Below are 13,568 nucleotides of genomic sequence, written 5' to 3' on the forward strand. Positions count from 1 at the left end.
GGAGAGAGGCTGTTCTCAGTAGTGACAGATGGCAGAACAAGGAGCAATGGTCTCAAGTTGTGGTGGGAGAGATCCAGGTTGGATATTAGGAAAAACTATTTCACTAGGAGGGTGGTGAAGCACTGGAATGGGTTACCTAGGGAAGTAGTGGTGTCTCCATCCCTAGAGGTGTTTAAGTCTCGGCTTGACAAAGCCCTGGCCGGGTTGATTTAGTTGGAATTGGTCCTGCCTAGAGCAGGGGGCTGGACTTGATGACCTTCTGAGGTCTCTTCCAGTTCTATGATTCTATCATTCAATTTTAGGGGTTGGTGGAATACTGTTGACGCTTTGTGCCAGATTTTGGGATGCTGGCTGCTTCCTTATCTGACTTGACTAGAAACTCAAAACCCAGAAAGGTTCAATGATTGGCTGAGTGAGAGAGCGCTTTCCAATCCCTCAAAGACCTTTTAACTAAGGCCCCAGTTTTGTTTCACCTGGATTTTTTGAGACCTTTTATTTTACAGACAAATGCATTCGAGGTGGGGCTACAAGCTGTACTGTCCCAGGAGGTGGAAGGAGAAAAACATCCTGTCCTCAGTATGAGCAGGAAGTTGTTCCCTCGAGAACAAAAGTACTCCACAGTAGAGGAGACGGCCCTAGCAGTAAAATGGGCAGTCGACATCTTGAAGCAAGCTGCTGAGCAACCCGTTCCGACTGGTTGCCAGCCACACCCCATCGTGATGGTTACATAGCATGAAGGAGATCAAACTGAGGATCATGAGGTGGTACTTATCACTGCAGCCCTATGACTTTTAGGTAGGGCACATGCTAACACAGACTTTTTCTCCCAGGCATGTGTAGAGGACCCCCACTCCAGGACCTTTGCCTGATACCCACTTAAGGGGGAGGGTGTGTGACAAGGTGAATCAAATCAGTACTGGAACCAACACAATTACCCTGGCCTGGCTGGCTGAGAGGGCCCCACCCTATTGGGCATGCTTCAACTGGAGACCGGTTATAAAGGCCTCTGGAGCACCTCAGTCAGGACTGACTGCTGAAGGGGAAGGAGGTGCTCGAGGAGGTCCAAGGGAGGAAGTGCAACTGGGCCAGGAGGGGACACAGAAGCCGCGGGATCTGCACGTGAGCATGGAGAGGACATGGGACAAGTTCTGGTAGGAAGTAGCCCAGGGTGAAGAATTGCTCCCTGAGCGTTCAGCGTGCTGCAGCAGGATTCCACACTAAGCAGTGGGCTACGCCACTGCCAGCTGGGCTCTGGGCTGGAACCCAGTGAAGAGGGAGGACCTGGGTCCTCCTATTCCTTCCTTACATACCCACTGACATACTGGGCTATAATACCCTGCATACAGGGGTGGACATATTGACTGAAGCAACTGGGCCGTAATGCCTTGAATTCAAGGAAAGCGTATATTGACTGAGGGTGTTAGGCTGTTTCATGAATAGACAGAGTGGTTGTTAGGTCCACTCAATGGCTATGTCTACACGCGTGGCTTCTTGTGAAAGAAATATGCAAATGAGGCTAAGCGTGGAATATCACCGAGCCTCATTTGCATACCTAATGAGCCACCATTTTTGCAGAAGAGACTCTTGCACCAGAAGGAGCTGTCTACACTGCCCTATCTTGCACAAGAAAAACCCTCTTGCACAATGCCATTATTCCTGAAAATAATCAGAATACTGGCTCATTAGGTATGCAAATGAGGCTCCGTGATTTTCCACGCATAGCCTCATCTGCCTATTTCTCATGCAAGAAGCCGGGAGTGTAGACATAGCCAATTAAGAGAGTAAGTTCGAGGGGGCTTCCAAGATCCTGTTGCTCCTTGAGATACATGATTTGTTCTTTACAACTAAGGTAGATATTAGGGGTGAGAGAGATAAAAGAACAGGGGTCTGGGATTTTGCAGGCCTACAGGAAGGAATAGCGTCTGTAGTATTACAGTCTTCTCACATTGGGATGTTAGCATTTACTCTTCGTCCCATGGGAGGGAGTAACCAGCCGTGTTAGTCTGTAACATTAAAAGCTACATAGTATCATGAACTTTTGTGGGCAAAACCCACTTCCTGAATTTCACCTTTTGTAAGTACACGTCATGTACAGTGACATCTTTTTTGCTATTTAACATTTAAAGCTATAATCTGCTGGAATTCTAGTCATTGTATACTAAGATGCCTATGTGCATGTCTATTCTTTTTTCTCTTAACATCTAATTTGCTCCTTAATTCCAAAGATTTGACTGCACACAAGTTGACACTATAAAGGCCACAAACAGATTTCATTTATGCATTATAATATCAATGCTTCCAGCTGAATCAAATGTGCATAAACAATTTGAATATGGATTATCATAGTTATTTCAACAATGTGCATTTTTATTTATAATTATTTTCAGAGCTTACTGCATTAGCAAGCACAATCTTAGTCATTTCCCTCTGTGGAATGAGAGGATTTGATTTTTTTTTTTTTTTTACAAATGATTTCTCTAAAAGTTTCTATTGTCTCTCCTAGGGCAGCAATAAATAAATAGATGTGACTCAGTATGTGACTGTGAATGGAAAATTGTTCTCTGCTTTTTGTAAGTAGTAATGACAGTTCATCAGAAAATTATTTACAGATTCTAAAGCAGATCACAAAGAACTTGGACTCACTTTTTTTTATTGTGAATGACAGCATTAAGAATGTTACCCCTCTTAACTCTGCTACACCCTGCTAGAATATAATTTACTCAGAACAAAAGAAGAACATTGACAGCCTTCTCCAGGAACTTGTTTCACACCAAGTTTTTTTTCTTTTTATCTCAAAGATTACAGAGCACATGTAAGCAATATTTTGCATTAATCTAACTTCTTCCATTTGGACCATATTAACACACCAAGACAGGTTTATGTATCTCACACGTCAGACCCTATCAAGAAACTTGGTAGTGGCGGCTTGATAAGGACACCATACCCTATTGAACTTGTTCTAAAAATGACAACATCAAAACACTCATCTACTCTCACTTTTTAATGACCTTGGTGTCTGCTTATTTAGCTGTTACCAACTGCTTTACTATATGTATGTTTAGCGTACAAATTTAAATGACCAAAATGCTACATTGCCTGGCATTTCAGTTATATTTTTGTATTGTACATGCTTCCATTATGTGCTAGAGAAAACTGTGTGATCTATGGTTATTTAACTTTTCAGCCTTCTCTGATGGTTTTAAAGTCACTAAAAGCTAGCTGTAAAAAGGCTTTAATAAAAAGTCTAAGATTAAGCTAGCAATTTCTGGATCTCAAAATTAAATAAACCTGCAATACTGAGAAATCAGTAGTGAAATTAGACATTCTGGGAGTTTAAGACACTTTTAAATATGAATTAAATTATTGTTCTTTTTTCTATGCTAATTGTTGTTTAAATTTGGATTCTAAAATGTTTTCAAGCTAGTGAAATAACATTTCCAAACTTGTAGATATCATGTTTTTCCAAGTAATTTTTGGATGTTTCTCAAGATGAAGAAAATTTAACCACACCCTCAAATTAAATTTTGATTGCGTTTCAAGAGCTAGGAGCATTGTACACTTTGTGCTGGAAGTCTGGAATTTTTAAATCTTTCTTCTGAACTTTGTGATACAATGTAGTCGAAGAACCCACTTGTTTAACAAAAAAATCAATTATCTGTAAATGGATTTAAACCTACCATTTAAAAAAAAAATTAATTGTAAAAATCCTGTTCAGCTGGTGTGAATAATTTTTTTCATTCCCAAATGTCTTAATTTTGGAAAATGCCTTTTATTCAATATTTTGAAAACAAACCTTCTGATTATATTTACAATATTTAATCACAATATAGTGATCCAAATTATTATATATTTAACAAAATTTTAAAATTGTTTAGAGAGCTTGGATTATATACCGACAGCACTTGCTTTTTTTACTGCACTGTTCATAAAACAAATAAGATAGCTATACTTCAAAATCAGATGACAGGTTCTTGAGAGATTTCTTTTCACATAAGTGACGTTTTCAGGGAACACAGCTATTAAAGGGCCAATGCTTTATTACAGTTTCCAAGCCAGCTCTAGAGAGGTTTACATTCATTTTATCTCCTTTCTTTTCTCTCACGCATTATCCTTTTGCTTTGTTCTCTTCTCCTCTTATTTACAGGATTCCGAGGATCATAGATTTCAAAAGTATCTTCATCCTGCATGTTTGCATCTTTCACTTTTCTGCTTTTATCCTCAAACTGAAGTACATGTGACATCCTAAAAAAAAAAATCCAAACAATCATACGTCAAACTTGCTGCATGAAAGAAGTTACATTAGAGATTATAAATTACACTGCCCCTGCTTTTTAAAATGTACAGTGGTGAGATGGTCAAAAATACAAAAATGAATTTACTGCTACTTTATATCACAAGATAATTATTTTTATGAAGACAAAAGTATCAGTGTTATCTGATGGACTTTTATTTTTAGTATAGGGTCCCTTCATCTTGTTTTTATTTGCTGTACTTTCCCTGATGTACAGGCAGTCCCCGGGTTACGTACAAGATAGGGACTGGAGGTTTGTTCTTAAGTTGAATTTGTATGTAAGTCGGAACTGGTACATATTGTAGGGGAAACTCTAGCCAAACATTTCTCCAGAGCTCAGTTTTATTCTCCCACACCTCACTTCCCTCAGTCCTTTATTCTCAAGCTGAGGTGTCTGCTGAGAAAAGCTGCTCTGCGTCTCCTTGGTTTGCTGCGGGGGGCGCTAGCTTCGCGTCTCCCTGGTCTGCTGGGGGGAAGCAGCTAGTGCGGGGTTGCCTCACCCCGTTTGTAAGTAGGGATCCGATGTAAGTCGGATCCATGTAACCTGGGGACTGCCTGTATTAAACATAATCTTCCCGGAAACTCAGCGTGTTTTTTCCTATTAGTCACTTTGGACCTTCCCTTTTAAATGGCTATGGTCTGCATAATTGTAGATCTTTTTCTGTTTTATACTGAAAACTCCTACAGTAAAGTAAGCTCAGGGAATGCATTCTATAGAATCACATTAGTCCTTCTGTTCCACTTTAAACTGAGCATGCTTTCACATTCAAAAATAAACTTGGAAGGGCTTAGATTTTTATTGGTAAATGCAGGTAAACCCAAACTTCCCCATGCAGCCACCAACTCACAACAACGTATTTCCATTGATAAACAAACTTTGCAGGCAGGCAAAGTCAGAAAAATACTGCTTGAGAACTTAGGGTTTGATTGAAAAATACTTACTCTGTATATGTGTGTCAGTGTTTTAATACCAATAAAGATTTAACTGTTTGCATTTCAACGTTTACAATCATTAAATAAATATTGTATGGCTCCCTTAATTTCTCTCAACCATAAAAATTTAAATGGATAACATTGAAAAAAATGCGTACATACAAGAGATATTTGTCAAAATTATAAAACAGAAAAGTTGAATTTTGCTAAGCCTTTTCTTAGATTAAACTCTGATGCTGCTCTTCAAGCCAACTTTTTCTTTCTACTGTTAATTTGAAATTTTAACCTTACTGATAGTTTTCAAGTTAATAAAATTCTCAGTGGTCTGAAAATATCAGCATGTTCTGGAGTCATAGGTATTTTATTGGCATATTTAGTGGCAGGAAAGCCTGGATTTAATCAACTCTGGTTTTATTAGCAGGTGTCACTGAAGTGGGAATTAGTATAGAAGATGTCAGAAAAATGAAATTTTGGACTAGCCAAAATAAAATCTTAAAGTGAATAAAGTTCAATAGTTCTACTTTACTGAAAAAGACAAAACAAATTGTGCATACTTACGACAAGTTTACCAGTGGTAAAACAATGATTTTTACTGACAAGTCAGATAATTTTCCACCTCACAATATAGTGAACTGGATGTGATGTGAACTTTATACATTTAAGTGGGTCTATGGTTGTAACATTTTAGATGAATAAACACCCACACCATTAATTTCTATTTCTTCCTATTCAGAAGAGAGATGTGCTATGCAAAGCAACTAATTTTGAAAAGGTAAAAAAGACAACTTTAAAATTTGAAAGTTCCATATAAAATGTGGTAATATTCACTGGCATTCAATGTAAATCAATGAACATAATAATGGAGTACACATAAATATGACACATAAATGTTGTGTTCCCTTTCCTGTCTGTGGATCCAATTCTGCAACCACTATTAGTTCACACTTTTGTGAAAGGTCTCAAAGTTTTGGGGCACTACTGGCAATAGCAAGAACTACACTTAAAGGAAATATCTTGTATGCTTTAGTTCAGGGGTCTCCAACCTTTTTACACCGAAGATCACTTTTTAAATCTCAGAACAGGCGAAGATCTACCGCCCCGCCCCTTCCTCGAAACCCCGCCCCCCGATTCTCCTCCTGTCCATCACTTGCTATCCCCAGCCCTTATTTACACACTCTGATAAACAGTTTATTTTTAAATTATGTGATATATAATCACGTGTTTATAGTTATGAAATAAATGGTCTGTTTTTTATTCATGCTATTTAAATCTAAAATGAAGCATTTATAATTATACATTTTGTGGGGTCAGAGTTCTGCGGCTGGGGGCAGGGGAGAGGGAACAGGGTGCTGGGAGGGCAGAGGACAGGGTTCTGCAGCAGGGGACAGGGTGCCAGTGGGGACAGAGTTCAGGGAATGGAGACAGAGTTCTGCGGCTGGGGACAGGGGAGTAGGGTCTGGGGAGTGGGAACAGGGTGCCAATGGCAGCAGAGAGTCCCCTGCATCTGCCTCCTCCCTGTATTCGTCCCCCCGCCCGAGGGAAGCCAGCACATGCCTCCTCCAGGCCCGACTCTCTCTCCCCCCCCACGGGGCAGGGAAACCCCTTGCATGCCTGCCCCGGGGCCAACCCCCGTCCCATGGCGGGGCCAACCCCCCCTCCCGCGGTGCGGCCCACCCAAACCCCGGCGCAGGGAAATCCCTGCGCTCAACTCACCCCTCTGGCGCTGGCGGCGCAGGGAAGCCTCCGCACTCCTCCTCTGGGGCCGACTTCCCCTTCCTCAGCACACAACAGAGCTGTGGGAGGGGAGCAGCTCGCGCACTTCCAGAACTCCCAGAAGTAACGCGGGCTTCAGACAGGACTTCTGTCCACGCCACAGGAAGCCTAGAGGTAGGTAGTGGGGCTTCTCGGGGGTGGGGGGAAAATGGGGGCTGGGGTTGCCCGAACGCCTCGCGATCGACTGGTCGAGGCCTTGCGATCGACCAGTCGATCGTGATCAACAGGTTGGTGACCACAGCTTTAGTCCATGCTAAGTTGTTAGTGAGGACTAAAAAAATCCCATTAATGCAAACCTTTAAAGCATATTCTCTCCCTACTTGTTGCAAATTCTGGAATCCTGTTTTCCAAATGTACTAATTTCAGTGCAAATTATGTTTTAGTGTAGATTATTGTTCATGTAGATATAATGCTGCTGCACACAATTTTGACAGTCCTCCTACAGTTTTACAATAATGCTTCAAGTAACTGTTTGAAGCTGCGTTGTGAACCTTTATCATCTTGCCCCCTGGAGAGAAAGGAGTGTGCAAGCAGCTTTTGTGGCCTGCCGCCATGATAGGAAACTATTAGAGGAGATCTTAAAACAGATGGCTGAACAGGGTAACTACTGGGATGTTCCTTAGTGCTGTATAAAAATTAAATAGCTAAGGCAAACATATAAAGACAGGAAGGACGACAGAAAAAAAAAATCTATTGTTGGCCATTTGACCAGTCCATTTAATAGATATGTGGGCAGGTATTTTTAGCTTGCATGACATGATAGAGACCAACAGCCGTGTGGAGACTCAATGCAAGAATATAAGACAGAGGAGGATGATGGGAAGGGATATTGAAGATGTCTCTCCAACAGTCAGAATTTCTTCAGAACTTGGGACCCCAAAAGTGGACCATGCAGGAAGCCAGCCCAATTCCCAGTTTGTGTCACAGGAAGAAGAGCCTACAGATCGTATCAAAGGAATCTTGACATGTAAGAGAAGGTTACTCACCAGGTGCAGTAACTGTAGTTCTTTGGGATGGCTGTCCCCGTGGGTGCTCCACCTTAGATGTTCCACTGCACCCATGGTCAGCAGACTTCTGTGGTTGGCTGTGTGCGCGGAGCACTGGCATGTGACAGTTGGAATGTTCATCTCACGCACACACCCCACACCACCACCTCAGTTCCTTCTGACCCAGAAGGAGACAGATCCAAAGTCGAGGGGAAGAGGGTGAGTGGTGGTGCACCTACAGGCACAACCATCTCGAAGAACCACAGTTACTGCACCTGGTGAGTAATGTTTCCTTCTTCTTCAAGGAGTGTTCCCATGGGTGCTCCACCTTAGGCAACTATTAAGCAGTGTTCGTGTTCGGTGGAGGGTGCTTCAGCATTACTGACTCACTAACTGTGAGTACAGTTCTGCCAAAGTGTGTGTCCGTTTCTGCAAATGATTGTATTGTGGAATGCTGTGTAAATGTGTGAACTGAACCCCATGTGTCGGCTTTACAGATATCCTGGGTTGGGATTCCACTGAGGAAGGCTGTTGTCATTGCCATAGCTGTCGTGGAGTGAGCCCTTATGGTCGTGGGGGGTTCTTTGTTGAATATGTTTTAGGCCATGCGTATGTATTCTAATATCCACTGAGAAAGCCTATTTTGGATATGGGCAAGCTTTTTGACCTGTCAGTGGATAAGACGAATAGTCTTGGGGATTTCCGGCAGGACTCTGCAGAAGATAGAAGGCGATTGCTCTGCAGACGTCTAAGGTATGTAATGTTCTTTCTCTGTCATCTTTATGGGACGTTGAGAAGAAGACACGTAGGTATACTGGCTCATTACCATGGAAGGAGCTAATTACTTGTGGAAGGAATTTAGGGTGAGTTCAAAGTACCACCTTGTCCTTATGGAAGACTGTATAAGGTGGTTGTGTCATAAGTGTTCCTATCTCCCCCTGCTCCTTGCTGATGTAATTGCCACTAGGAAGGCTACCTTCATTGATCAGTGTAGTAATGAGCAGGGCTCGCCAAGCGGTGGTGAGCCCCACTCGCCAGCCGCGTGGTTCTGCGCATGTGCAGATCGCTCTGCGCCGGCTCTTCTGGGGTGTAATCTACTCGCCCCAGGCGAGTAGACTACATTGTTTGTCGAGCCCTGGTAATGAGCATGTAGTGGCTCGAATGGTTTGCCCATAAGAGCCCTTAAGAGGAGGTTGAGGTTCCGTGCTGGAAATGGGTCTTGTTGCTGTGGAATGTGATTCGTAAACCCCGTAGGAACCTCTTGGTGGATGGGTGAATAAATGCTGAGTAGCCATCTATTAGGGAATGCAGTGACGTTGTTGTGGTGAGGTGTACGTTGAGCTTATTGAAAGACCTATTCTGTGTAGTTCTAACAGGTAAGTAAGTACTTCTATCACTCCTGATTTTGTTGGAGTGCAGTTGTGTTTGAGGCACCATATGTTGAATCTGTGCCATTTCTGATTGTATGTTTTCTTTGTTGAAGGTCTGCAGCTGTTAACTAGGATTCACTGTACCTCTTGTGGATAGTTGGCCTCTGAAGGCATCAGCCAAGCATCATCCATGCATGAAGGTGGAAAGATTGTACATTCGGATGGTGGCTCCAGCCATTCTGCTGTGTCAACAGAGATCAGACTAGTGAAAAGGGGTGTGGTGGACAAGCACACATCCGTAGCAGGTAAGAGTACCAGGTCTGTCTGGGCAGCACTTGGGTGCTGATTTTCAGGATAGTGTGCTGAATCATTAGAAATGGTAGGAATGCATACATCAGAGGTGCTTCTGACTTTATACTGAATGCGTCTCCCATGGATTGGTGTCCTGTTCTTGAGCAATAACATGGATATTTCCTGTTTGTGCTGGTGGCAAATAGATCTATCGAGGGAAAACCCCATTTGTTAAATAAGTGGTTTATCATTTTGGGGTTGATTTACCATTTGTGTTTATGGGAGAAATCCCGGTTGAGATTATCTGCTAAGATGTTGTCCTTGCCCAGAAGATAGGTGGCTATGAGTGTTATGTTTCTGGAGATATACCACTCCCATAACCTAACCGCTTCCTGGCCAGTTTATAGGATTGCGCTCCGCCCTGTCGATTGATGTAGTGCCGTGGTCACCAACAGGTCGATCGTGAAGTGTCCTGTCTGCCTCGCCCCCATTTCCCTCCCACCCCCGAGAAGCCCCACTACCTACCTCCAGTGAAAAATGGAGGTAGTGTAGGCTTCCCGGGGATGGACAGAAGTCCCGCAGCTTAGTGCCACTTCCGGCGATTCATTCATAGGGATGGCCAGCTTGTTCTGTGACAAAGTGTGGAGGATGTTTATAAGGTTTGTGCTGGATCTCGGGCATATCTTCGAGTGGAATGTCCAGTGCGATTACAAACCTCCTAAAGAGGTCTTAGAAGGACCTGAAATCATCCCCCATGGCATTTGGTGGGGGCACAATTGTGTCTTCAGTTGTTGAGGAAGTAAGATGCTTGTTAGATATTGAGTCTAATGTTTCTGCCTGTGACCTCCATTTCCCCTTCCTTCTCTGATAAGGCAGATTGTTCAGGGAAGTTTTTGGGGGGGTTCTTGTGTCTGGCACCCTTGAGGTATCTGGTGTTGTAGAAGTCTGTAGGCTGACCACAGGTCCCAGTAAGGCCAGTTTGGTACCATGGGTTGTGGGAGCCACTGTGCTTGCTGCCACTGCTGGCCCTGGCATGGTTTAGGGGACGAAGTTATTGGGAGACTGTTGTATAGTGAGCCTTCTTCATCCTCTTCCTCCTTAATAGTGAGCGAAATGACATTGATGCTGGTGAGAATCCCAGCCTGGAGGAACTTAGGTTGTCCCCGGGGGCAAGTAGTGGCGTTCCCAGCGCCGATGTCACTGCCAGGTCCGCTGTGGTGGTAAATTGAGGCAGACATGGTGAGGGGAGCATTAAGTTGCTCTGTGTTATGAATGGAGCCTGTGGCTGTATAGGTATTGTAGCCGATGCCCTATGGCTCTTCCTGCTTAGTGTTATTATGCGGTACTGGCCCTGTAAGCACTTGTGCTGCTAAGCAAGGAGCCAGCACCGAGCACGCTCTCTTTGGTGTCGTTGTTAGCGCTTCTGCTGCCGGCATCCCTCGTGGTTCTGTCAGCGCCCTCTTATGTGTTTTGAGAGGTGCTGCGGGTATAGCAATTGTTGCTGCAGTCATTGTCGCCCTTGGCACGGCCGTTAGGGGCAGTTGTGTTGGCAACGGCTTGGAAGTCTTCTGATTGCCCTTTGCGGGTGCTTGGGGGGGGGGGAAGAGTGGGGAGGTCGTGCCTTTTCATTTGGGTCCTGGTTCTTTTGAGTGCCAGTCCCCACCTCCTTGTCCTTCGCCTTAAGTGTTGGTAGGTGCGGCAGTAGGCTTGTTGTGCTTTTTTGACGGTGATTCTGATGCCACCGAAGAATAGGACCTCTTTCTGGGCGTTTGAGCCCTGTCCTAGTCCATGGGGCTTGAGGGGTAGTCTAGCCCCTTATCTTGGGCACCCCCAGGGCATCTCCTTGGAGGTGATGCCCTCTCAGTTGTTGATTATAGTCTGACTCCATCTGCATCAATTTTAACTGCAGCTGTCTGGATTTCCGGGCTCTGTTAGTCACTTTCAGGCAGTGCTTACCCTGCTGCGTACTGTGACTCTGTCCTATGCACAGTGTGAGTGTCCATCAGCAAGGAATATAGATAGCCAGCAGGATTCACTTTAAAATCTGAGGCAGCAGGCATGTTCCAGTAAATTTCTTCTGTAAGACGGTCTCTTGTGAGGGACCGCCTGTGTGTTTGCTTTTAAGCCATGGCTTCTGTGACGCCCTGGGGAGATTCTTCCCCTTTTCTCTCTCTCTCTCTTTTTAAAAAAAGAAAAGGTAGAGAAAGCTAATTGAACCTATTACCATTCAACTTAACCTAAGTACAGTGTCTAACCGGAATTTAAGGGTGAGGTAAACGACGGCAACTGCTCTTCTGCGACCGAAGCTGGCAGCGTTCAGAGAAGAACTGAGGAGGTGGTTGGCTAGGTGCGCGAGATGACCATTCCAACTGTCACATGCCAGCACTCCACGCGCACAGCCAACCACAGGGCACTGCTACTAGAAGTCTGCTGACCATGGGCACAGCGGCGCTGGCCCATGGGGACTCTCCTCAAAGAAGAAGCACTCTTCCTGAATGAAAGAAATAGTTTTTCACAAACCTCTGTTATATAATAGTCATGCCAATTCACTTTCAGAATATGATCTGAAGAAGTGGGTCTGCCCCACGAAAGCTCATCACCTAATAAACCATCTTGTTAGTCTTTAAAGTGCTACATGACTGCTTTTTTGTTTTTGTTTTACCAAGATCAGACTAACACGGCTACTTCTCTGTTACTTTTCAAACCTGAACAGGTAAGTCCCCTAATCACCAGGGTATAAAGTCAATTCCCCAGGATCACTATTGGCATTTCAACATCCACAATGGTAATCAACTGGGAAGGCGGGAGGTTATCCAGCAATGCATGCATATCCATAGAAACGTGGTCCTTTCTTTTGATGTTCTCAGGGTATACAGGATGATTTGGCACCAAAATACAAACATACACACCATCTATCATGCCACTGCAGTTTGGAACCCCAGTGTTGCAAGTCCATCCAGTATGTCCTGCATATTGTCAAACGTCATCACCTTGCATGCTTCCTGCAGTGGATATCCTAAAGCCAAATTAATTCCCAAATGACTGATAGCAATCTGATGTTGCACGTGTCCATACTGTAATCTCCACTGACTTCTCCACTGTCAGTGCAGCTCCATATGCTGGCGTTTCTCAGTTGGAGAGTTGGGGTGAGCTGTGCACACAGATCCAGGTGGAACCTTGTGCATCTGAAAGTTCTGCAGCCACTGCTCATCATACCAACACTGCATTATGATGCAATTCTACTAGTCCTGGCCTGTTTCTTGGGCCCTGAAACAATGCTCCGCCATCTGTATCTGCACCATGAACACCACCAACTACCCTGAATTGGTTCTATGTCCCACAACAATCTGTCCTCCAGAAAATAGTCATGTTCCCTTCTCATTCACTTAGTATTGTGGTTCTGTAGCTATTCCGGGAGCTGTATCCTGTGCAACAAAATTGTCTTTAAAAACCATTACTTCTGCGTACACACTCGTTTCTCTTCTATGTCTTCTGTTTTTCTGCTGCTGACGGGACTTTACCCTCAGTTGAGGTGTGTAGTCCAGTGAAGAACTTAGTTACAAATAGCAAGGAGAACAAGTTCTGCCATCTTTCATCTTGAGTGCTTTTAAAATTGTACACACCAATGTTTTCAGGTCAAAATCAGGTTACTGCACATCTATTAAAATTGGAAGCACAAAAGTGGGTGCATATATAAAACACAGGCTGGCTAACAATGTGGCTGTTGGGTCAGCTATTGAGGCACTGAGACAAGCCAGGCAGGCTCAGCTTTTCACATTCTAATTAGCAGTAGTCCTGCTATAACTCCTACTAACAGGTAAAGACATACCTAGAGCATATACAAAAACTTCCATCTTTAAGCAAAAACAGTTAATCACAATGAATGGCATACGTATTATAAATTATCACCACTGTATTTTACAT

At 43.7% G+C, this 13,568-nt stretch overlaps 1 protein-coding gene across 2 annotated transcripts in view; it reads right to left on the bottom strand.

The window, feature by feature from the left end:
• CWC27 (CWC27 spliceosome associated cyclophilin) overlaps positions 1–13,568 on the bottom strand; it is a 224,603-nt gene that overhangs the window by 15,523 nt on the left and 195,512 nt on the right. The window contains exon 14 of one of the 2 annotated variants that reach the window (XM_075932398.2): positions 3,750–4,242. The exons of the other annotated variant lie outside the window; for it this stretch is intronic. Coding sequence (XP_075788513.1) covers positions 4,080–4,242 — 163 coding nt within the window. The 3' untranslated portion in view covers positions 3,750–4,079. Of the gene's footprint in view, positions 1–3,749; positions 4,243–13,568 lie in introns of those variants that run through there. 2 annotated transcript variants of the gene reach the window in all.

Source organism: Pelodiscus sinensis, chromosome 6 (genome assembly GCF_052426305.1).
Source record: "Pelodiscus sinensis isolate ZL-2025 chromosome 6, ASM5242630v1, whole genome shotgun sequence".
Taxonomy (NCBI): domain Eukaryota; kingdom Metazoa; phylum Chordata; order Testudines; family Trionychidae; genus Pelodiscus; species Pelodiscus sinensis.